The 25349-nt window shown below is 41.4% G+C and overlaps 3 protein-coding genes across 6 annotated transcripts; 2 read left to right on the top strand and 1 right to left on the bottom strand.

Annotated features, from left to right (window-relative positions):
• The first annotated feature begins 1122 nt into the window (after positions 1-1122).
• Positions 1123-17797, top strand: LOC124123770 (solute carrier family 46 member 3-like). 4 transcript variants are annotated; one of them, XM_046486951.2, is made up of 5 exons: positions 1123-1274; positions 12984-14333; positions 14770-14853; positions 16546-16702; positions 16980-17797. In XM_046486951.2, the coding sequence occupies exons 2-5, from the start codon at positions 13193-13195 to the stop codon at positions 17026-17028; spliced, it is 1431 nt and encodes a 476-aa protein (XP_046342907.2). In that variant the 5' UTR covers positions 1123-1274; positions 12984-13192; the 3' UTR covers positions 17029-17797. The 4 variants fall into 4 exon arrangements, with proteins under 4 accessions (XP_046342907.2, XP_046342914.2, XP_046342900.2 ...); XM_046486958.2 differs by lacking the exon at positions 1123-1274 and adding an exon at positions 11435-11616; XM_046486944.2 differs by lacking the exon at positions 1123-1274 and adding an exon at positions 11435-11768.
• On the bottom strand, positions 6405-11658 carry LOC124124969 (uncharacterized protein C1235.01-like). The gene is made up of 9 exons (XM_048403434.1): positions 11646-11658; positions 8718-8974; positions 8379-8582; positions 8085-8258; positions 7717-7965; positions 7394-7627; positions 7003-7191; positions 6680-6943; positions 6405-6461 (listed from the first exon to the last, which is right to left on the bottom strand). Exons 1-9 carry the CDS (start codon positions 11656-11658, stop codon positions 6405-6407), a joined length of 1641 nt encoding a protein of 546 aa, XP_048259391.1.
• A 371-nt stretch (positions 17798-18168) lies between the features above and the next one.
• LOC124123761 (solute carrier family 46 member 3-like) lies at positions 18169-25234 on the top strand. The gene is made up of 4 exons (XM_046486933.2): positions 18169-19743; positions 20180-20263; positions 22520-22676; positions 23495-25234. Exons 1-4 carry the CDS (start codon positions 18621-18623, stop codon positions 23586-23588), a joined length of 1458 nt encoding a protein of 485 aa, XP_046342889.2. The 5' UTR covers positions 18169-18620; the 3' UTR covers positions 23589-25234.
• The last annotated feature ends 115 nt before the right edge of the window (positions 25235-25349 follow it).

Genomic DNA, 25349 nt, shown 5'->3' with positions numbered 1-25349 from the left:
CTTATTAATGTAAATCATAACAATGGCTTGTATTTCGGTGGGTTGAACCCAATTGCAGCTGTGCGAATACTACAGAGAGTTATCTTGCCATGTGCCTTATATGGATGCAATGTATGGGGGCAACTTACTGGTAGAGAGTATGAATTGCTGGAAATACCACAGCGCTACTTCAGTAAAAAAGTACAGGGTCTACCAAGACTTACATCAAGCGAAGTTGTATTGGATAGTCTAGATCTTATTACCATTCAGGCATACATTGATAAACAAGCTCTGCTCTTTTTTGGTAAACTGTGTCGATCTAGCTGCGACTTCTATTTCAAACAACTGTTTATTGGCAGACTTGGGCAATACAAATGTCAACCAGACTTTGACAAAAGATGTTATAAATCTCCCTGTTTCAACATGCTGCGCCTGGTACATAAATACGATCTTTTCCATTTCTTGAATGATTACATAGATAATTGTAATGTTCCCAGTAAATGTAAATGGACTAGTCTTGTGAATGAAAAGATAAGAAATGTAGACTCTGTTAGGCTATTGAAACAAATGTGTGACCGACAGGACCTGTTAAGATATACTGGTATCAGATCAGAAGGTCAACACAGGATTTGGCAACTTTCATTACGATTTCCTTCAAAGTTCTATGTTCTGTCTAATATGGTCAAAATAGGATGCTCCAAGATAGAATCGCGAGAATGTCACTGCGGAACTGTAGCCCATGACATAGTCAAACACATTTTTATGTCATGTACTATAAATATGCAAGAAAGAAATGAAATGTTCGAAAATATCTTTGATATCACAGATGCGAATTCCTTTGTTGACCTTTGGTCAGATGATGATGATGTTATCATGTCTTTCCTCTTAGGTGGGCTGCCTGATTGCATGAAAGACCTTGAGCTTGAGATATGGGGCGAAACTATGTTACTAGTCTCTCATTACGTTAACAAGTGGCAACACTTGTTCATAGCTCCTTCACCATGACATGTAACTACTTTGTTTAGTTTTAATCTAATTCAAGTATCTACGATGTATATTATATAATGTATCTTCAGTACTGGAGGAAATAAAGACAATCCATACTGTAACGGTAGTCAGTCAGATATGGCAATAAGATATTTTAATAGCGCTTTATTGTTTCTTCTCATTAGTGGTGAGTATTGTTTTTAGCTCCCTTGGGGTATGGAGCGAGTACCATGCTTTCCGGTGAGAAAGGCCTTTGTTTATCCGCATTCCGTCAAGATGTTTTACGGATTTCAGGGAATTGGACAAATGTGAGTTTGCTATATTAGAAATTCTGTAAAATAAACATCATGAATACTCAGTTTCTCCGTTCAGGGTTTTCGAAAACATTATAGTAAAACATCGATTGAGTGGAAAGAACGTGTACCGGGAGTAAGTTGAATTTCAATAGTGTCAGCATGGATTTGAATATTGACAATATGAACAATTGTGATGATGATTTAAGTAGCCGTGCGGCTAAACCTACACAAGAATACACTGATTATAAGATTGAACTATGTGTGAAACGTTTCAAATCTGCACTATCTGCATGGCGTCGGCAGGCGAGTAGTGTCATGAAGTTAGTATCTGACAGTGTGGACATATCTGAACTGCGTTCAATTCGTGATTGTTTAGAAGACCGTATGGCAATTGTGTGTAGTGAACATTGGAAACTAACTGAATTCAATTATTCTGATGAACATTTGCTTGCAAAATTTGACGAGATTGAATCAAAACATTTTGATTTAATTAAATCCGTGAGTGATAAACTGTGTGAACTTGAATTTGGTTTGAGTGAACGGAAATTCCCTGACAGCAAATCATGTAAATCTGTAAAGACTAAGTCATCAAAAATGTCGAATGTGTCAAAACTGTATGAGACCAAAATTGCTGCTACAGCCGAAGCTGCAGCATTAAACACTAAATTGAAATTTTTTGAAGTTGAAAATCAAAAGAGAGCTGAGCTTGAAAGGTGTCAAACTGAAATGAAATTATCTATGGCTATGGCACAATTAGAAGCTGTAGAGAAATGAATACTCAGTTTGTCCGTGCAGGGTTTTCGAAAACATCACACACACACACACACACGCACGCGCACGCACACGCACACACACACACACACACACACGCACACACACGCACACACAAGGAAATACATACAGAAATACATAAGGAAATACACACACACTACCTCTGTCAGTGTAACTAGTAATTTAACTTTCAAAACCACACACAGTAGTACAGACAGTAGTACACACACACACACGCACGCACGCACGCACGCACGCGCGCCTGTAAGCTTGACCGGATGAACACATTTTTGGATCAACGAATCCTCGCTTCAGAGAGATGTTCTGTAGTAGAAGTTGACGTTTCTGACGGAAACACAAAAATGCTAAGTTTCGGGTTGCTTTTGTTTTTGTGGGGGTTCTTTTCGGGTGAAGTGGGTAACGAGCTTTCACTGTATGGTGTTACGTTTTTCCATCTGTACCTCTGTTAGTGTAACAAGTAATTTTACTCTCAAAACCACACACAGTAGTACAAGAGCACAGTTTACATAATATTTACAATTATATTCAAAATTGCGCCTTTTGAAAGACAATCCCATCAATACTGGTATGATATACAACATATTTTTTGCTGACAGTAGTGAGATAAATATCCTTTAGTAGTGTAGGTCATAACAACACGTCTATATTCATATTCGCTTGGCCAATAAAAACCTTTCCTGTAAATACATGTACAAATATATCTATGAGAACTATAATAAGGATATCTGAATAGATAGTGAAATCCACAATAGATGAACAGACGCACATACGTTCTGTAACAGTTAAATGTAAATGCACTTGTCCATCCAAGGTTGATCAGGGAGCCAAATGTGGATTCATGTTTATTTTTAGTTTGTTCTTTATGTTGTTTATTTAATATTTAGGTTAGTATGTGGTGTAGAATAAAAGAAATAATCTGACATATGTTTCAGGTCAGCGAAATTGAGTTATTCATTTAATTAACTGGCATATGCATACCAGATAACAAATGGCCATTTTGACGAGTGTAACAGCGGGCAATTATCGGAAGGATAAGCAGGTCATATCTAATAGTAGCATATGTTATATGACAGATCAAATGCTGGCACAAACAGAATAATAATTTGGATCAATCTGGGGTTTAAACTCATCATCTGACTGGTCCGTAGACGTCGATGAAGGGATACGCACTTGGTTTATTTCGTAAGCATGCAGGCCTTCGGTTTATAATCACACAAATACATACGATGCATGTACACTATCAAGCATCATATGCACAACTTACACCTCAAACTCATTGAACACATTAGATGATCGTGACATGTCATTTCAGGGCGTTTTCATTTTGTTAGTGACACGTAAATATAGAACTTTTTGAATGCATCATACTGTCTGTTTTGTAGTAGGGGTACTTCCAAATATACATCTAAAGATTCTCTTTGCATACCACCTTTACATCAGAACAGAACAGCAGAATTTCTGGACGTCTTCACAGCAGACGCAATATCGTATTTAGTTTCCGGTATAGCAAGACATAGTAACCCTTTCCGCGAACGCCTGGTGTCATTGCTAATATACAGTAATTCATTGACTTCATTTGACTTTAACACCCAATGGAATCTGTTTAGGATACTGGTTATTCTCTTAACTTTACGTTATATAATTACTTTAACTGGGTCGATGTTTCTGCTTGTTGACTGCATGCCTCTTTACAAGAAATGGTCACTGTTTTTACTTACACATCGCAGACTTAAAATTACGTAAGCTTTTTCCCAAAACATCCAGGCAGATATAATTTTCTCAGATCATAGAATATGAGCAAATTAATAGAAAATGGAATTCGTTCCCTGTACACTTATTGCAAGCTGGACATTTTGTAGGTTATGTTTCTATAGCTAAGTATCTTCTTTTCATTGTTTTTCGTTTTAAAAAGACCAGCTCGAAATGTTACAATAATCATTATGATTCTAAGCATGCTGTCAATTAAACTGGTGGCTTATAAAGATCAATGAAATGAGAAATGAGTATTGAATGAATAGTAGACCAATGTATGGCACCCACATTTATCTAAATACAGTATCATCATTTATGTAACCAGTCACAAGCGAAATTTCTTACATATCAGAAAATAATTGCATATCACTATTGCCATTGGAAATAACTTCATTTGATGCACGTTTGAAGAGTTAAAAGAGGGATTAATAAACATCCTCGACGTAACTAGTTGAACAATCAAAAAATCTGTTAAACTTATATAGCCTCTTACACAGGATCTAACGCATTCATGTACACTTCGTATAGCTTTCAGTTTAACAATTTGCTATTCGGAGCACTCAACACATGTGTCTACTGCTTCATTTATATCAATATTTTCAATACTCATGAAACAATTAGAGGACACCACAAAGCTTATCTATAATCCATTTACCGACATTCCATACTCCACTGGTATTCAAATGATTGATTGTTTAGGTTTAGTCTCCATCGTGTATTGAACTGTCATGGTTGATATAGCGTGAACAGCAGTATGAACTGTCAGCATCTGATCAAACAAAATGAGCCTGCTCACACATTAAGACCACTTGTCCATCAGCTCTTATAACCAGCAGGGGGTTGTTGTGGGCTATTCCGACCACGTCACGGCGAGGAACGAGCGAGTGGGCATCAACACAACGAAAGGTGGTAATGTTGTAAAAAATATTTGCATTTTGGTGTATAAGACTTTAATCTGTTATGCGTTCAGTGGACAATCTTTGACACACATCCAATCACTTGGAAATCTTAGTATCCATCAATGACGCGAATGTAGCATGGAAGGATGAAAGAATATTTCCTTGTGACGTATAGGAAGGGGTTTATCATTGCAGTGTATAGGAAGGGGTTTATCATTGCAGTGTATAGGAAGGGGTTTATCATTGCAGTGTATAGGAAGGGGTTTATCATTGCAGTGTATAGGAAGGGGTTTATCATTGCAGTGTATAGGAAGGGGTTTATCATTGCAGTGTATAGGAAGGGGTTTATCATTGCAGTGTAGAGGAAGAAGTTTATCATTGCAGTGTATAGGAAGGGGTTTATCATTGCAGTGTATAGGAAGGGGTTTATCATTGCAGTGTATAGGAAGGGGTTTATCATTGCAGTGTATAGGAAGGGGTTTATCATTGCAGTGTATAGGAAGGGGTTTATCATTGCAGTGTAGAGGAAGAAGTTTATCATTGCAGTGCAGAGCAAGAGATTTATCTTTGCAGTGTTGGAGAAAGGGTTAATCATTGCAGTGTGGACGGAATAGTTCATTATGGCATTGTGTAGAAAAGGGTTTATCAGTGCCGTGTAGAGGACATAGATCAACATTGCAGGGGTGAGAAAAGAATTCATTATTGCAGTGCAGAGCAAGAGATTTATCTTTGCAGTGTTGGAGAAAGGGTTAATCATTGCAGTGTGGACGGAATAGTTCATTTTGGCATTGTGTAGAAAAGGGTTTATCAGTGCCGTGTAGAGGACATAGATCAACATTGCAGGGGTGAGAAAAGAATTCCTTATTGCAGTGCAGAGCAAGATGTTTATCATTGCAGTGTTGAAGAAAGAGTGAATTATACATATATACGGAATAGTTCATCGTGGCATTGTGTAGAAAAGAGTTTATCAATGCAGTGTAGCTGAAAGAGATTATCATTGCAGGAGGGAGAAAAGAAGTTGTTATTGCATTGTAGAGGAAGAAGTTTATCATTGCAATGTAGAAGAAAAAGGTTATTATTGCAGTGTGGAGGAAGAAGTCTTTCATCGCAGTGTAGATTCAGTATTGCATTATAGAAGGAGAGGTTTTGTCTTTGCAGTGTGGACGGAGGGATTCAATACTGTAGTGTAGAGAAAGACGTTTATCATTGCAGTATAGAGGAAGACGTTTATCATTGCAGCGTGCCGCTTGTTGCCTCTTGGGTGTGTCTTAGCATTACACGATAAATTAACACTAGGTCTTAATGCATAGCCGGAACCAGAAGGGGGTGTCCGGACCCCTCTTTTGAAAACCAAATGTAGTATATTGCAGGTAGTAATATTATGTGAGAGAGGATTTTGATATTTTGGACCTGTCCCTTTTCAAAATGCTGGATCTGTCCTTGTAATGAACTTGTCTTCATCGATCACAGAGATGACTCGACTGAATAATTAGATGCACCCAATCCTGGAAGTCTTTCATTACTGTCAAGGTAAATCTTTATAATTTGACAATCAGGAACCATGTTGAAATTAAAAACAACTGATATGAGTGAACAAGCTGAAAATGAGTTTTAGAAATTCTGGCACCATGCTGACAGGAGGTAAGAAGAATGGACTTGTCACAATTAAACCTGGGGCTCATTGAGAGTAAAAAGCGCACTACCTAGAGGGCTCCTGAGCAAGCAGGTTTGGGAAGGTAGTCTGCACAGTGGTGGTCTGCACAGTAGAACAGTAGTGGTCAGCACAGTGGTGGTCTGCACAGTAGAACAGTAGTGGTCAGCACAGTGGTGGTCTGGACAGTGGTGGTCTGCACAGTAGAACAGTGGTGGTCTGCACAGTGGTGGTCTGCACAGTGGTGGTCTGCACAGTAGTGGTCTGCACAGTGGTGATCTGCACAGTAGAACAGTAGTGGTCTGCACATTAGTGGTCAGCACAGTGGTGGTCTGCAAAGTGGTGGTCTGCACATCAGTGGTCTGCACAGTGGTGATCTGCACAGTGGTGGTCAGCACAGTGGTGGTCTGCACAGTGGTGGTCTGCACATTAGGGGTCTGCACATTAGTGGTCTGCACAGTGCTGGTCTGCACAGTGCTGGTCTGCACAGTGCTGGTCTGCACAGTGCTGGTCAGCACAGTGGTGGTCTGGACAGGGGTGGTCTGCACAGTGGTGGTCTGCACTGTGGTGGTCTGCACATTACTGGTCTGCACAGTAGAACAGTAGTGGTCAGCACAGTGGTGGTCTGCACAGTGGTGGTCTGCACATTGGTGGTCTGCACAGTGGTGATCTGCACATTAGTGGTCTGCACAACTGTGGTCTGCACAGTAGTGATCTGCACATCAGTGGTCTGCACATTAGTGGTCTGCACAGTGGTGATCTGCACATTAGTGGTCTGCACAGTAGTGGCCTGCACAGTGGTGGTCTGCACAGTGGTGGTCTGCACATTAGTGGTCTGCACATTAGTGGTATGCACAGTAGAACAGTATTGGTCAGCACAGTAGTGGTCTGCACATTGGTGGTCTGCACAGTGGTGGTCTGCACAGTGGTGATCTTCACAGTAGTGGTCTGCATATTAGGGGTCTGCACAGTAGTGGCCTCCACAGTGGTGGTCTGCACAGTGGTGGTCTGCACAGTAGAACAGTAGTGGTCTGCACAGTGGTGGTCTGCACAGTGGTGGTCTGCACATTAGTCGTCTGCACATTTGTGGTCTGCACAGTGGTGATCTGCACATCAGTGGTCTGCACAGTAGTGGTCTGCACAGTAGTGGTCTGCACAGTGGTGGTGTGCACAGTGGTGATCTGCACATTAGTGGTCTTCACATTGGTGGTCTGCACAGTGGTGATCTGCACATCAGTGGTCTGCACATTAGTGGTCTGCACAGTGGTGATCTGCACATTAGTGGTCTGCACATTAGTGGCCTGCACAGTAGAACAGTAGTGGTCAGCACAGTGGTGGTCTTCACATTAGTGGTCTGCACATTGGTGGTCTGCACAGTGGTGATCTGCACAGTGGTGGTCTGCACATAAGTGGTCTGCACAGTGGTGATCTGCACATTAGTGGTCTGCACATTGGTGGTTTGCACAGTGGTGATCTGCACATCAGTGGTCTGCACATTAGTGGTCTGCACAGTGGTGATCTGCACATTGGTGGTCTGCATAGTGGTGCTCTGCACATTAGTGGTCTGCACAGTGGTGGTCTGGACAGTAGTGGTCTGCACAGTGGTGATCTGCACAGTAGTGGTCTACACAGTGGTGGTCTGGACAGTGGTGGTCTGCACAGTAGTGGTCTGCACAGTGGTGGTCTGCACAGTGGTGGTCTGCACAGTAGAACAGTAGTGGTCTGTACAGTGGTGATCTGCAAATTAGTGGTCTGCACAGTAGTGGTCTGCACAGTGGTGGTCTGCACAGTGGTGGTCTGCACATAAGTGATCTGCACAGTGGTGGTCTGCACAGTAGTGGTCTGCACAGTGGTGGTCTGCACGGTGGTGGTCTGCACAGTAGTGGTCTGCACAGTGGTGGTCTGCACAGTAGAACAGTAGAGGTCTGTACAGTGGTGATCTGCACAGTAGAATAGTAGTGGTCTGCACATTAGTGGTCTGCACAGTGGTGGTCTGCACAGTAGAACAGTAGTGGTCTGTACAGTGGTGATCTGCAAATTAGTGGTCTGCACAGTAGTGGTCTGCACAGTGGTGGTCTGCACAGTGGTGGTCTGCACAGTAGTGGTCTGCACAGTGGTGATCTGCACATAAGTGATCTGCACAGTGGTGGTCTGCACAGTAGTGGTCTGCACAGTGGTGGTCTGCACGGTGGTGGTCTGCACAGTAGTGGTCTGCACAGTGGTGGTCTGCACAGTAGAACAGTAGAGGTCTGTACAGTGGTGATCTGCACAGTAGAACAGTAGTGGTCTGCACATTAGTGGTCTGCAGAGTGGTGGTCTGCACAGTGGTGGTCTGCACAGTAGAACAGTAGTGGTCTGTACAGTGGTGATCTGCAAATTAGTGGTCTGCACAGTAGTGGTCTGCACAGTGGTGGTCTGCACAGTGGTGGTCTGCACAGTAGTGGTCTGCACAGTGGTGATCTGCACAGTGGAGGTCTGCACAGTGGTGGTCTGCACAGTAGTGGCCTGCACAGTGGTGGTCTGCACAGTGGTGGTCTGCACAGTAGAACAGTAGTGGTCTGCACAGTAGTGGTCTGCAGAGTGGTGGTCTGCACAGTAGTGGGCTGCACAGTAGTGGTCTGCACATAAGTGGTCTGCACATTGGTGGTCTGCACATTAGTGGTCTGCACACTAGTGGTCTGCACATTAGTGGTCTGCACATTATTACTACACAATAGTGGTCTGCACAGTGGTGGTCTTCACTTAAGTGGTCTGCACAGTAGTGGTCTGCACAGTGGTGGTCTGCACATTAGTGGTCTGCACAGTGATGGTCTGCACATTAGTGGTCTGCACAGTAGAACAGTAGTGGTCTGCACAGTGGTGGTCTGCACATTAGTGGTCTGCACAGTAGAACAGTGGTGGTCTGCACAGTGGTGGTCTGCACATTAGTGGGTTTTGACAGCCGGGACCAAGTCGGACCCAACACAAGCCAAACACTTCTGATAGAGACTATGTTGAGAATGAAGAGGGAAAAGGGCTTCACTTTAAGCCCCTTGTTTTCTTTAAGTACAGCGATCTGAGACACTATAAAGTGGTATTTAGGTAGATATAATAGTAATCTATAGATGTGAATCCATTTGATGATACATCTGTGAGGTTTAAGTTGATTTTGACAGCCCGGGCCAAGTCGGACCGAACACTTCTAACACGGATTTTCTTAAGAAAATACAGTAAAAATGCTTTACTTTGAGCCCCTTGTTTTCTTTAAATACGATGTACCGGGACATTATTAAGTGGTATATAGGTAGATGTTATACTAATCTATAGATGTAAACACATTTTAAGATACATCTGTGCGTTTAAAGTAGATTTTGACAGCCGGGCCAAGTCGGACCCAACACAAGCCGAACACTTCTGATAGAGACTATGTTGAGAATGTAGAGGGAAAAGGGCTTCACTTTGAGCCCCTTGTTTTCTTTAAGTACAGCGATCTGAGACACTATAAAGTGGTATTTAGGTAGATATAATAGTAATCTATAGATATGAATCCATTTGATGATACATCTGTGAGGTTTGAGTTGATTTCGACAGCCCGGGCCAAGTCGGACCGAACACTTCTAACACGGATTTTCTTAAGAAAATACAGTACAAATGCTTCACTTTGAGCCCCTTGTTTTCTTTAAATACGATGTACCGTGACATTATTAAGTGGTATATAGGTAGATGTTATACTAATCTATAGATGTAAACACATTTTAAGATACATCTGTGCGTTTAAAGTAGATTTTGACAGCCCGGGCCAAGTCGGACCCAACACAAGCCAAACACTTCTGATAGAGACTATGTTGAGAATGTAGAGGGAAAAGGGCTTCACTTTAAGCCTCTTGTTTTCTATAAATACTGCGATCTGAGCCATTATAAAGTGGTGTATATGTAGATATAACACTAATCTATGCATGTAAACACATTTGATGATACATCTGTGTGTTTAAAGTAGATTTTGACCGCCCGGGCCAAGTCCGTCCCAACACAAGCCAAACACTTCTGATGGAGACTATGTTGAGAATGTAGACGGAAAAATGCTTCACTTTGAGCCCCTTGTTTTCTTTAAATACGATGTACCGTGACATTATAAAGTGATATATAGGTAGATTTAATATTAATCTATAGATGTAAACACATTTGAAGATAGATTTTTGTGTTTATAGAAGATTTTGACAGCCCGGACCAAGTCGGACCCAACACAAGCCAAACACTTCTGATGGAGACTATGTTGAGAATGTAGACGGAAAAATGCTTCACTTTGAGCCCCTTGTTTTCTTTAAATACGATGTACCGTGACATTATAAAGTGATATATAGGTAGATTTAATATTAATCTATAGATGTAAACACATTTGAAGATAGATTTTTGTGTTTATAGAAGATTTTGACAGCCCGGACCAAGTCGGACCCAACACAAGCCAAACACTTCTGATAGAGGCTATGTCTATGATGTAGAGGGAAAAGGGCTTCACTTTGAGCCCCTTGTTTTCTTTAAAGACAATGTACTGATACATTATAAAGTGGTATATAGGTAGATATAACACTGATCTATAGATGTAAACACATTTGATTATACTTTTATGTGTTTAAAGTTGATTTTGACAGCCCGGGCCAAGTCGGACCCAACACTTCTGATAGAGACTTTCTTAAGAAAATACAGGAAAAGTGTTTGACTTTAACGGACAAGTTTTCATAATAGTAAAGGTTATTTAGGGATTCTCAACACGTTAATTAATGAAAGAAGAGTAGTCAAAACACTGTCGTTTCCTGCCCAGGACATCACACCCCTACACGCTAAGGTCGGTGAGAAGCATTCTAATCAAAGAATACAAACAGGCAAGACACTGACTTTTCTACGAGACTCACGGTATGTAGTCATAATCATCAGTTTATTACATTGTTGAAGGTGCATTTTTATTCAAACTCAATTAAATGAGCAAAACTATACGTTTGTGGACATTTGAGATCTGCCTAGATATGCGCGTTTCGTATTATTATTCTGCAATCCATTTTTAGTATTACCCGCTGGCCCGGCCCGGCCCGACTTTTCTTGGCCCGATTTTTAGGCAATCCCGTGGAGGAAGCAGTTTATCATTGCAGTTTATCGGAAAGAGTTTATTATTGCAGTATAGAGGAAGTAGTTTATCATTGATGCGTAGAAGGGGTTTGTCATCACATTGTAGAGGAAGCGGTTTATCATGGGAGTGTCGAGGCGTTTACCTATGGGATGTTTTTTGGTGGGTATAGATGTACAAGAACGGGTCACCCAAACACGCCATATTTGTGGAAGCATGTTTTTTCCGGGGCAATTACATAAGGCCATGTCACGGCGATTGAAACACAGTTAATCTTCATAGTGTCGCGACACCTAGTCATGAAGAAGGCCTTTGTGAGTATAATTTTTGTTACTTTAAATGAGGATCAATATGTGGAATGGATACTCTATGTTTAAGTGTACATACGGTTTGTTTTGACAAATGTATTGTTTCGTTGTGGAAACTTGTTGCTCCTGCATGCACATGTGATTTTCAAATCATTCACATGTGCATCATAAACTGTCGTAAAGACGGACATAGCTCTGCACGTCGGGGTCGTGTGCCTAAAGGACATGTTGGCAATATTTTGATGGAAAAAAAATCAATCTTCTCTGGAACAATGCCGTGGTCACGATTTTATTTGACCCCGTGTCAAATAAGGCTGAGCTGACTGTACGATTTGATATTTTGTGTGAAACGTTGCTGTGTTCACTATTCCATTTAACCTTATGAGAAACAATGCTGTTGACTTTCATAAACATCAAAAGGGGTCGTATTCATTTTTTAATGACTGTGCTTAGTTCTGCTTTTGAGATGTGACATGTAGAAGAGTTTATCATTGTAGAGTAAGAAGTCCCCATTGCAGCGTTCGGAGGTCTGATAAAGTACCGCAAAATATACAGTTTATAGGGGCGTGAAACTCTCGTGATTCGTGAGACTTGTACAAATTAGCATGACGTATAATCCTTTGGCAACAAACATTATAATATCGTGCATTCGAATACTAGTATTTGCTTCGAATGAGGATGGTCGAGTACACAGTACATTTATATCCTTATAAAGTACTGTCACTCGTCCTTTATATATAACATAGCGACATATGCTAGTATGCTAAACACATTGAAGCACATATATGCTACTGTAGAACATATCGGTGGTTCAGCTGGCGTCTAAACATCCGGGCTGCACTATATGTAGGTCAGCTCGTACACATCCTTCTTTCTCTCCCTCTGCTCCGCTGGGTCAGCGAGAGGGCGTTCGGCGGGTCATCTAAAGTGCAGGGTCAATGTACAAGTCGCTGTTGCAGAACAAAAGCACGAGCCAAGTGATTGAATGAGAAGACAACTGTAATTTCCAGGACATTCATCTCCTCATTTCGTTTTGTTTTCGTCTGATGCTGTAGGTCTGTGAAATGTGTATGTGTAATGACGTACAGCAGGGCTATGGAGAGCAATCGAGTAATAATCAACCCGGGCAGCAAAAGAAACCAAATCTACGGAATCTTGTTGGAGTCAAAATCATTGTGTAAATGAACATGATCTAAAATAGCCATCTTTTTATTTTTGCAGGTTCTTAAAGAATTGTCAGTACGAGTATTGGATTGAGGATCGGTGTATAATCGCCCCTTTAATGTGGTTTTACGCCGCTTTAGGCCATATTCAGCAATATTACAGCGGGGAACATCAGTACTGGGCTTCACACTTTGTACCTATTTTGCGAATATAACCCGGACCTTCGTGTTAAAGGGAACTTTTGAACCCCTAGGCTGCTCCATATCATGCCAGTGATAGTGACACGTGCGGAGATGGATGACGTGCCACTGGTTGATGTACCAGCAACCACTAGAGGGACCAGAACAAACGTACGGAACCTCATTGTCGTCAACATCATCGTGGGTGTACTAACGTGTTCTACGAAGATATATGAACCTGTGGTAGGGCAGTACGTGTACCACAGAGTTGCTGACGATGTGTTTGGAAACGACAGTCGTATAAAGAACTACAGTGTTCTGGCCCCATGTTTCCAGAATACATCCGACCCTGGGTATGTTCTGGTGCAGACTCTCCAGGAACGGTCATCCTCCGTTATGTGGCATTTCTCTCTTGTTGGAGGGCTCATTGCAAGTGTAGTTAACATAGGTGTCGGATCTTATTCAGACGTCGTCGGCAGAAAGTTTATCTTCATAACATGCATGCTAGGCCAACTTTTGAGGAATGCCATAACATCTGTGATAATCGGGCTTCATCTCAGCATAGACTACTTCTACATTGTGTCAAGTGTTGACGGGTTGTTCGGGGGTTCGTGGGGCTTGCTGCTGCTAGCATATGCCTACATCGCTGACAACACCCCTCCACTACGAATTCGGTCTTTTGGAATATTACTCCTAGAGTGCATGAATGCTTTAGCTGAAGCAGCAGCATCCACCGCAGCAGGATATTTTATCGTACGTTCAGGATTCTTCTATCCTTCACTCTTAGCATGTTGTGTGACGGTCTTTGGGATATTTTTAGTGGCAGTATGTTTAACAGAAACTGTGGTGAATACAAATAGCAACCAGAGCAGGTGTTCGTACATCTTCAACGTGTATTACCTGTTCATAAAGGAAGGACGTCGACGTCAACGCCTCCTGCTGTGGGTCGGCTTGGGCGCCTTTTTCTTCTCGGTCATCAGCACATCCTCAGAGATCAACGTGGACCTCTTGTTTCTGATGAACCAGCCTTTCTGTTGGAGCCCGTTCCAGAACGGCATATACGATACAGTGAGCACTGTGGTTCGGCGTACTGTAGGGGCAGGTGTGGTGAAAGGCCTGCAGAGGTGTATATCCGATGAAGTGTTGGGAGTGTTGGGGTCTGTGTTTGTCATACTCGGGGACGTCGTCTTCAGTATAGCAACTTCAGGCTGGATGTTGTACCTCGCATGTAAGTTTTCATTAATTAACTATATTGAAAAGAAAATACCAAATGAATGTTTCAAAGTTCTTCACGAAAGATCAGACTATGTCAGAATTCATCAATTTTACATGAATTATTTTTCATTTTATATATTACTCAAACAGCGACATGTAGTTCTTACAGTGTTACTTATTTCAGCATTTACCGACCAGGGTGCCGTTGTACAAAGCGATCTTAGCGCTAAGGTGATCGTAACTCCCATACCTTAACATGGACCTACGACCGTCGTAGCGCTAAGGTTGCAACAACACCCTGGTTACGATCACGTTGAAACAGATATCACGTGGTTTCATTTGCCATAAATGTGTACAAGATGTACATTTTGTTATATCAGATCAATTTCGATAAACCTGAACATTTATTTATAGACCTACAGTTTTCAAATGACGTGTTTTTGTTCCAGTTCCAGGGATAGGTCTCATTGGTTTCCTGGTGACGCCTATTGCTCGCGGCATTATGTCCAAGTTAGTTCCACCTCAAAGGCATGGTAGGTATTTGGTCGTCTGTCTGTGTCATCTGTATATCTATTGTTCAATTGTTCTGGACTCTTATCGAACTTGTTATCACCCCGCATATCCATCCACCACATCTAAGTGCATTTCAATATGAGTGTGTAAACGAGCCTTTCCGGCAACAACACGCGAGGTGTTTCATTATGCGTGTGAAACTGAGATTGAGACGAGCCGTTTAAAACCTAACGAGGTACGCAGAAAACCACATGTACCCCGAGTGATATTGCTACAACGAATTTATCTTACCGTCATGTTTTAATCTGCCGTTGTAAAAGAATTAAAAGAAACTCAAAATTGTAGAAAACTTTCTGTTCGTGTGAGATGGGGTTAACTTGTGCTATGTTACATAACTTCATTGACTCGGAAAAAAACGTGCGACTTTTTGCTTCGAAGCGGGGTATAAGGGATTGTTTCTCCCGCTCAGGAATCCACGTGCAGCTTGTTGGCGGGTCATATGGGATTTATTCTCCCGCTCAGAAATCCATTTCTCTCCAAGGCGGGATAGATAAATAAATAGTATTTTATCAAGATCACGTGAACCAAACAGATCTCATCAGTATGACATGTAGGTATGATAAAGAACGTTATACATGCAACATAAATCAATATTGTTATTGTCAAAGTATGATTACCGACAGTGATTACATACAGGGAGAGTACAGTGTCAGTATCCGTAGGAATCTATTTTATATAATCTATTTTTATATTACCATTCCCATGTCCCAATGTCACGTTTCATCCCAAACTGGCTTCAACTGGAGTTAGATCATGATGTTGCTCTTGGACGATATAGTTTGAATGAACTTGCATGGCAATACTTTGCAGAACATTATGAAGCCATCGGTTTCTGTGACGTCACACACAAATGACATCCCAAATCTCTGCCATTAAAGCCCATTTTTAAACTCAAGACGCTCCGTGCGTTCGAGTAATAGAATTAGAGTGAACTGAGTCAATCTGAGTTACCACATTTATGGCAACTAGGGTTGACTAGATTCAACCTTAGTTGACCAAAATTAATCAAGGGTAACTTAGGAGATTACCCAAAAAAAAGGTTTTAACGCATAAAGTGCAACCTTGGTTATGATAATGTCCGCCTGGAGATGTATGCACACTACAATGCACAACTATGAGAGGTTAACAAGCGTTCTATGCTTGACAGAACTGCCTCTGTAACTTTTTTTAAAGCGTGTAAAAGGTCAAAAAGATGCAAAATAACGCGCAGAACATCAAACAAGATGCAACATAATAATCAAAGTTGCATTATTGATTTTCCGTAACAGCATATCAAAATATACATATGTTATCAGTACCTGGTTAATTGTATTGATTAAAATGTTTATATTCATGACTGAATCAATAAACAAATTAGCTTTAACGATGACATCACTAGGTTATTACCAAGCAGAATACCGCACACCAGAGGTTCAGTGGGTATAGGCAATTTAGGTCACTCGAAGTATACCGAATATCAGTGAACATGACCTAACATTGGTCAACCAATGTTAACTTCGGTTCACCTGAGACATACAGGGTTTTGAAATCGAATGCAAGCACTGTTTTTTGGCTGTTCGTAAACTGATATATATGGAAGAATACCTTTGGACGATAAATAGACTCTCACCCTTGTGTTTCATACATGTAGTCATACATATTTCCCACTGCAGGTGCTGTATTTGCGAGTCTGGCGGTGGTGGAGTCACTCAGCAGTGCGTTAGGTGCTGTTACCTTCAATAACATCTACACGGCTTCTGTGGCTGTCTGGGGTGGAGCGGTATATGCTGCAATGGCAGCATCCCACTTCTTAGCTCTGTGGTTCTTTCTGTAAGTGCTGTAATATTTCAGACAGGAATGTTTCGCAGTGAAATCCACAATTCATAAAGAATCCTTTGCACATTTCAAATTTTCTAAATAACCGCATACAAAACTAGACTATATTACACAAACCGACATGCTACGCTAATTCATCATCAAATACTGGTATACAAAATAGTCCAAGTTATTCAAGGAAGTACCTAATCAAACGATTACAGTGCCACTAATCCTGCCTTTTCAGTCGGAAATTCAGAACAGTTGTGAAATGTTTTTCTTTTTCTTGCAGTGCATTCAGGTTGCTGAACAAGGACGGTGTTCCATTTGAGACAACATGAATAGCAAATGACAAGGGTTGCCACCATAAGCGTCAGTCGTGTCACATGTTGAATACTTTCGTATACCGGCGTGTAACTCGGCTGCACACACTTGTATCATCATGCTGTCATTTTCTGTAACTTCTTGTAGATTTTCTGATAGCAGATTGAATATATGTTCTCATTTGATATATGAATCACTACAGAAAGCTTTGCTTTGCCAATTGGGTGAAAGACATGCAGTGTTTCAATGTAGATCTATGTCAATAAGGATTAACCGCGCTAAGCTGAATTTGGACCCGAACGCGCAGTTAATGTTTAATTTAGCGAGTTTAAAACCAACAGGTAATCTAGCTCTACATTGAAAACACAGTAGGTTTATCACCATTCCACCATGACAAAATTTAACGCAGATTCTTGGATGTTAACCGCTTGAGTTAAATTTTCACACATTTTATTTATGACAAAATACCGTTCATTGTGATCGATGCAGAAAATATATCACATTTGTCTATAGAAAAGCGCCACATTTCAAACTCGCTGTAGTCTTTATATATACCTAAATCTTTATACACACTTACTGCCCAAAATGTATAATAATAATCATCGTAACTCTTCATCTGTAACTTATAATTGTACATTTCATAATTTAAAAATGTCTACCGGGAATAACCGAAAGAGAAGACCTTTTCTATATATATATATTCGGGTGTCATTGTGATTTGATATCTATGATACATCGAGTAACTTCCAAATCAAATGTATATATGGTATGGAATAAAAATATACAATGCAATATTACAATGTGTCAATTTCTTATTATTTAATTAAAACAACATATCACATTCGGGGCCAAGTATAACGAACAAACCATTGTACAGGTTTAAATTGCCCCGAGGATGTAACTTACGTGTAGGTATATAAACTTTACTTCTCATGAAATGTAAAGTTAAACATCTGTAGTCATGTGATTGGCTGAACAACTGTAACTTTATCATGCGCGACGAAACCTGATGGACATGTTACAACAGACATGTTGTTCCGCCATTATCCAAGTTTGTTTATAAATAGCATACAGCTTAAATACGCGGCAGAGAAACGCTTAGTCACCCGGTTGTATAATTCACAGCTATTTCCGTGTCGTTACCCACCACTAAACACACACAAACACACATGTATTGACGCAAGTATGATTCGAAAGTTGATTCATAGGAGACGAGTTGCGTTAAAATCTAGTTGGTAATATAACAACTTCTCTATACATAAACATTGCCGTCTTGAGCCGTGATGCCTCGATCCCAACTGAAATCACTTTATTGAGGTCAAATCATTGAGGTCCCATTGGGTGAACGATCAGTGTATAAGCCCGCGACTCGTGGATGGATCAATACAACCACCGAGGCTTGGACACTATAAGCTCTGACTGACAAGCAACCAGGATATTTTGAAAAGACATCAAGCGGGACACCGCTTGACCTGGACTCCCAGGCAGGAGGGACAGGTGAACAGTGATAAGACAGGCGTGTATTTAGCCCAGGTATGGTTGTATTTATAGCGACAGTCATGTGAGTGTGTTATTTTGTATTCATTAACTAAAGCCTGTCAGTGTCAGCATGGAGGACGAACCGCTACTACCGTCCCATGACGGGAAAAGCCGTAGCGGAGAGAAATCCATCGTCAAGAATCTCCTTTTTCTTAATTTTGTGATGTTCATATTAACGCTTTCAGGCAGCCTATTTATGCCTGTGATGAGTCAGTATTTATACCATCGTGTATCAGAGGATGTATTCAACCACACTCTTGTCAACATGACCACAACACAACCCTGTTACCGGAACACCTCGAGCCCCGATTACATGCTGCAGGAGAAGGCTCAGCAGCTCACTGCTGAAAAACAAATGCAATTCACGATGTTGAGAAGCGCCCTGGCTATCCTCAGTAACATCATGCTGGGTGCTTATTCCGATTCTATTGGTCGAAAGTTCCTGTTTGTTACGCCACTGACAGGGCAACTGATAAGAAGCGCCTTCACAACAGTTATCATTGGATGTAGGCTGGACTTGAACTTGTTCTTCCTGTCTGAAGGCATAGATGGTCTCCTGGGAAGTTATTACGGCATCCTACTCGCGTGCTATACATACACCGCCGATAACACGCCGGCTACAGGTTCCCGTACCATCGGCATCGCTGTCGTCGACCTCACCGAGTTCCTCGCCACCTCTCTCATCTCCATAGCCAGCGGATACTTCATCCAGGATGTGAACTTCTTCTACCCAGCTCTCACTGCCACGCTGGTGTGTATGGTGGCCCTCATTATAGTCACACTATTCCTTCCGACAAGCACATATCATGTTAGAGATAGAGGCTCGACATGGATGAATCCAGTGGAAGGTCTGAAAAGAGTGTTTGGGTTTTATGTTTTCGACAACAGCACCTTAAAGAAAGCGTGTTTCATCCTTATTTTGCTTTCCTTTGTGTTTAATGTCATCAGTTCTGTTGGAGGCTCCAACATCGACACTTTGTTTCTCCTGAATGCACCATTTTGCTGGACTCCAGAAAAACTTGCATATTACGTCACAGCCTTCACTGTGTTATGTCCGCTGATAGGAGTGCCCTTAACCAGGCTGTTTCAAGTGTGCCTGATTGACGAGATCATTGCCGTGATTGCAACATCTGCAGCCGTCGCAAGCGATGTCATACACTCATTTGCGTCGACGGACACCATGATGTATATAGGTGAGTGTCGATTTAATCACGGTTATGCTATTAGAAGTGTTCTTATAATGATAATGACTATTATGCCGTATTTTTGACGTCCACCGACGTGATATTGCTGGAATATGTTTTAAAACCTCACTCACTCACTATCAGTGCACGAGTGAGTTAAGAAAAACGCTGATTCTTTAGGGTTAGTTCAGTTGTAGCCCTACACCAAGAATCAAAATCAAGGCTAATCTAAGATTCGAACCCATGACCAACCAGCCTGGGATCTACGGCACTAACGTTTGCAGCAGAGGTGCCATCAGTGGTCATGCAATGTTATACGCAGAATATGATTTACACAGCAATGTAAGATGTCCAGTGTGTCTAAGGATGCAAGAGGGTGGGAATGACGTGCATGTGTGATAAATATTATAACACTGACTATATACGATGCATACACTTGTTGTAGTCGTCGGGGTGACGTCAATCGGCAGCACATTATCAGGGATCACCCGAGCCATCATGTCCCGCATGGCGCCACCCAACAGACAAGGTAAGATACACAATGAGACCGACACTACTGAAACAGGTCACTGTTCGCCAGTATAGCTGTACTATTGTAACAGGTCACTTTTCGCCAGTATAGCTGTACTATTGTAACAGGTCACTTTTCGCCAGTATAGCTGTACTATTGTAACAGGTCACTTTTCGCCAGTATAGCTGTACTATGTAACAGGTCACTGTTCGCCAGTAGAGCTGTACTATTGTAACAGGTCACTTTTCGCCAGTATAGCTGTACTATTGTAACAGGTCACTTTTCGCCAGTATAGCTGTACTATTGTAACAGGTCACTGTTCGCCAGTAGAGCTGTACTATTGTAACAGGTCACTTTTCGCCAGTATAGCTGTACTATTGTAACAGGTCACTTTTCGCCAGTATAGCTGTACTATTGTAACAGGTCACTTTTCGCCAGTATAGCTGTACTATTGTAACAGGTCACTGTTCGCCAGTAGAGCTGTACTATTGTAACAGGTCACTGTTCGCCAGCTGTACTATTGTAACATGCCACTGTTCGCCGGCTGTACTATAGTTACATGCCACTGTTCGTCAGTATAGCTGTACTGTTGTAACAGGTCACTGTTCGTCAGTATAGATGTACTGTTGTAACATGCCACTGTTCGTCAGTATAGCTGTACTATTGTAACAGGTCACTGTTCGCCAGTATAGCTGTACTATTGTGACATGTTCCCTGTTCGCCAGCTGTACTACTGTTACATGCCACTGTTCGCCAGCTGTACTATTGTAACAGGTCACTGTTTGCCAGAATAGCTGTACTATTGTTACATGTTCCCTGTTCGCCTGTAGAGCTGTACTATTGTAACAGGTCACTGTTCGCCAGCTGTACTATTGTAACATGCCACTGTTCGCCAGTATAGCTGTACTATTGTAACAGGGCACTGTTCGCCAGTATAGCTGTACTATTGTTACATGTCACTGTTCACCAGTATAGCTGTACTATTGTAACAGGCCACTGTTCGCCAGTATAGCTGTACTATTGTAACAGGGCACTGTTCACCAGTATAGCTGTACTATTGTTACATGTCACTGTTCGCCAGTATAGCGGTACTATTGTAACAGGCCACTGTTCGTCAGTATAGCTGTGCCATTGTTGCATGTCCCCTGTCAGCCAGTATAGCTGTGTTTTTGTTTCATGTTCTTAGTTTGTCAATATTGCTCTACTATTGCTACAAGTTCCCTGTTCGCCAGTATAGCTGCATTATTGTTCCAGGGTCACTGTTCGCCAGTATACCTGTACTATTGTTACATGTCACTGTTTGCCAGTATAGCTGTTTTATTGTTACATGTCACTGTTCGCCAGTACAGCTGTACTATTGTTCCAGGGTCACTGTTCGCCAGTATAGCTGTACTATTGTTACATGTCACTGTTTGCCAGTATAGCTATACTATTGTTCCAGGGTCTCTGTTCGTCAGTATAGATGTACTATTGTTACATGTCACTGTTCGCCAGTATAGCTGTACTATTGTTCCAGAGTCACTGTTCGCCAGTATAGCTGTACTATTGTTCCAGGGTCACTGTTTGCCAGTATAGCTATACTATTGTTCCAGGGTCACTGTTTGCCAGTATAGCTGTTTTATTGTTACATGTCACTGTTTGCCAGTATAGCTATACTATTGTTCCAGGGTCACTGTTTGCCAGTATAGCTGTTTTATTGTTACATGTCACTGTTTGCCTGTATAGCTGTACTATTGTTCCAGGGTCACTGTTCGCCAGTATACCTGTACTATTGTTCCAGGGTCACTGTTCGCCAGTATAGCTGTACTATTGTTCCAGGGTCACTGTTCGCCAGTATACCTGTACTATTGTTCCAGGGTCACTGTTCGCCAGTATACCTGTACTATTGTTCCAGGGTCACTGTTCGCCAGTATACCTGTACTATTGTTCCAGGGTCACTGTTCGCCTGTATAGCTGTACTTTTGTTCCAGGGTCACTGTTCGCCTGTATAGCTGTACTATTGTTCCAGGGTCACTGTTTGCCAGTATACCTGTACTATTGTTCCAGGGTCACTGTTCGCCTGTATAGTTGTACTATTGTTCCAGGGTCACTGTTCGCCTGTATACCTGTACTATTGTTCCAGGGTCACTGTTCGCCAGTATAGCTGTACTATTGTTCCAGGGTCACTGTTCGCCAGTATACCTGTACTATTGTTCCAGGGTCACTGTTCGCCAGTATACCTGTACTATTGTTCCAGGGTCACTGTTTGCCTGTATACCTGTACTATTGTTCCAGGGTCACTGTTCGCCAGTATCGCGGTGGTGGAGACGATCTGCTCCCTGGTTGGCTCTCCCTTGTTCAGCAGGGTCTACCAAGGCACGGTTGTCATATGGCGAGGCCTGGTCTTCATCGTCATGGCCGGAATGCATGTTGTCGCTGCCGTCATTCTCCTGTAAGTATCTCAAAATGTCAGCTACTTACGAACAAAGTAAAACTAAATTATATAATGTGCAAGTGAATATCGATAAACGCCACACCAGCAACATTACAGCTACACTCGCGGAAACTTGACACATGTAACAATGTAAAGAGATTATTACAGCTACACTCGCGGAAACTTGACACATGTCACAATGTAAAGAGATTATTACAGCTACACTCGCGGAAACTTGACATATGTCATCATGTGAAGAGATTATTACAGCTACACTCGCGGAAACTTGACATATGTCATAATGTTAAGAGATTATTACAGCTACACTCGCGGAAACTTGGCATATGTCATAATGTAAAGAGATTATTACAGCTACACCCGCGGAAACCTGACACATGTCACAATGTAAAGAGATTATTACAGCTACACTCGCGGAAACTTGACATATGTCATCATGTAAAGAGATTATTACAGCTACACTCGCGGAAACTTGACATATGTCATCATGTAAAGAGATTATTACAGCTACACTCGCGGAAACTTGACATATGTCATCATGTAAAGAGATTATTACAGCTACACTCGCGGAAACTTGACATATGTCATAATGTAAAGAGATTATTACAGCTACACTCGCGGAAACTTGACATATGTCATAATGTATTTAGATATGTGTACAATAAAGTACGATGACTTTCAAAACAAAACAATCAGCATCAATTTGAAATGTTGCCCACATATACAAATGTGAACTTTCAAAGGAATCAAGCAAAAATTATCATATTACGAAATGATAAGATATAATAAAATGTAACAAATGCCAATATCTCTCCCAGGGTATTCATCTTTGTATCTCGGCCAGTGAGGGAAGAACAAAAGAGGATCAGGGCATTGAATGTTCAGGAGACGGAGGAGGACACGAGGAGCTAGTCCAACAGGTCATCCAGAGCTGGAAGAGATCGGAAATTCTGACAAATTATGAGGCACGCGTGACTCGTAAGAGGCACCGCATTTCGCTGTTCAGAGTTGTGTTCTTTAGGCTTGCCAGAACCCTATGATCATGGGTTCGAATCTCAGATACGCCCTAATTATGTTTATGGTTCGTCAGCATCATACCCGTGCTTGTGAATTTCAAATAAGTGGTAGACATCTTAGATCTGCGTGGATTTTCCTCCCACCTAAAGCTGACACCCTGTTATATATACAATCGGACCTCGCTTGTCCGGACACTTGCGTTTTTTCAAATAATGTCCGGATTATACGAGTTTCGATTGCCATATCATAGTCAAACCACAACAAATATCACTATGAACGTTCAGAATTTGGCATTTATTACATATGTATCTATTTTCTGACGTTGTTTCAAGGCGTGAATAACGGTAGTCTGACCACGGTTCTATCAATATTGGTGCGATCTGCCAATCAGTTCACACACGATTTGTCCGAAAGTAATACAATCAATATTGAATGAAAGATATACATATCCAGGTATGACACGAAGACTTTTTGTAACCAGATGGTGTAATAACAGGATGAAATCAACACTGTGATCACACATGACACCCGCCCCTTTGATGTCGGAGGCCGGGTGGTGAATTGCAAAACAAACATAATCAAGAGTGGTCAGGGGCGGTTAAGTAGCTTAGTGGTCAAAGCGTTGGCTCGTCACGACGAAGGCCTGGGTTTTATTCCCTACGTGGGTACAATGATTTAACCTCATTTCTGGTGTCCCCCGCCGTGATATTGCTGGAATATTGCTAACAGCGGCGTAAATCCACACTCACCCAAGAGTGGTCGCTGTCCGGTAAGTGGGACACAATGGTGTGTATTTTCACTGTTAGCAATTGTGACCCACGAGGAGAAAAAGGACCTCAAGGGTGCTAGGATTAAATTTTGCTATGACGTCATAAAGACGTTTGACGTCAACTTACTTCAGTGAAGATCGATATGTGTAATGTTTCCCCTTCATAAATATGAATTGGAGCTTGTGAATTGTATTTTTGTGTTCCGAAGGTGCTGTAGTTTTAAAATAAAATAAAAAGTCAAAATGTGATTTTTCACCCATAAGGTCCCTTATCTCATGGTTGGTCACAACTGCATATCACTTTCCGGGTAAATGAAGCATTTTATGTAGTATAGATCGTTTCACGTAAATACCGTCTCCGGACATGTGTGGTCCGGATAAGTGGGACTTCACTGTAATTGGTACATAATGTTCAAAGCGGTGTTCAATCAAACGCACTCATTCACTGCATAAAAGTTGTACCAGAATCATTGTCTCTTTCAAGTTGAACGCTTTCATCAATTTATAATATGAGGTGTTCAATAAAATAAATTCACAAATTTTAACTCAAAATGCAAACTTTTGAGTGAGTGGGATAAAATTTAACATCGCATTTTATACAAATGTTCACAGTATTCAGGTGAAGTTATTTTCCTCTGTGATATACATGGATGCATGGAAACATTACGAAGGGCTTTCATTAGGTCAAGAGATGGTTTTTACTTGATCATTCTTATTATTTTCACGTACAAATGATTGTATTCAGAGCACTAAAATAAAGACACTTTTATTACGGGAAGCCTTATTTGTGTTAAGAAAAAGGAAATTGCAAGTGAAAATCACAAACAATTGACAAGGACATGACGTTATAGGTTTATTGTTTTAAGGTCGAATCTGGTTTGTTTGAA

This window comes from Haliotis rufescens, unplaced genomic scaffold, assembly GCF_023055435.1.
Source record: "Haliotis rufescens isolate VD_foot unplaced genomic scaffold, xgHalRufe1.0.p SCAF_3, whole genome shotgun sequence".
In the NCBI taxonomy this organism is placed as follows: domain Eukaryota; kingdom Metazoa; phylum Mollusca; class Gastropoda; order Lepetellida; family Haliotidae; genus Haliotis; species Haliotis rufescens.
Note: the sequence above shows the minus strand (reverse complement) of the source record. Positions and strands in the feature narration are given on the sequence as shown.

Bases quoted from the DNA above. Each gene is read 5' to 3' on its own strand.
- LOC124124969 (XM_048403434.1), bottom strand. The intron at 8,583-8,717 runs GTACAGACCACT...TCTACTGTGCAG, and splicing joins CTAATTTGCAGATCACCACT to ACCACCACTGTGCAGACCAC. The intron at 7,966-8,084 runs GTACAGACCACT...ACTACTGTGCAG, and splicing joins CTAATTTGCAGATCACCACT to ATCACCACTGTGCAGACCAC.
- LOC124123770 (XM_046486951.2), top strand. From the start codon at position 13,193: ATGCCAGTGATAGTGACACGTGCGGAGATGGATGACGTGCCACTGGTT. The intron at 14,854-16,545 runs GTAGGTATTTGG...TTCCCACTGCAG, and splicing joins AGTTCCACCTCAAAGGCATG to GTGCTGTATTTGCGAGTCTG. The intron at 16,703-16,979 runs GTAAGTGCTGTA...TTTTTCTTGCAG, and splicing joins TTAGCTCTGTGGTTCTTTCT to TGCATTCAGGTTGCTGAACA.
- LOC124123761 (XM_046486933.2), top strand. From the start codon at position 18,621: ATGGAGGACGAACCGCTACTACCGTCCCATGACGGGAAAAGCCGTAGC. The intron at 19,744-20,179 runs GTGAGTGTCGAT...CACTTGTTGTAG, and splicing joins GGACACCATGATGTATATAG to TCGTCGGGGTGACGTCAATC. The intron at 22,677-23,494 runs GTAAGTATCTCA...TATCTCTCCCAG, and splicing joins GTCGCTGCCGTCATTCTCCT to GGTATTCATCTTTGTATCTC.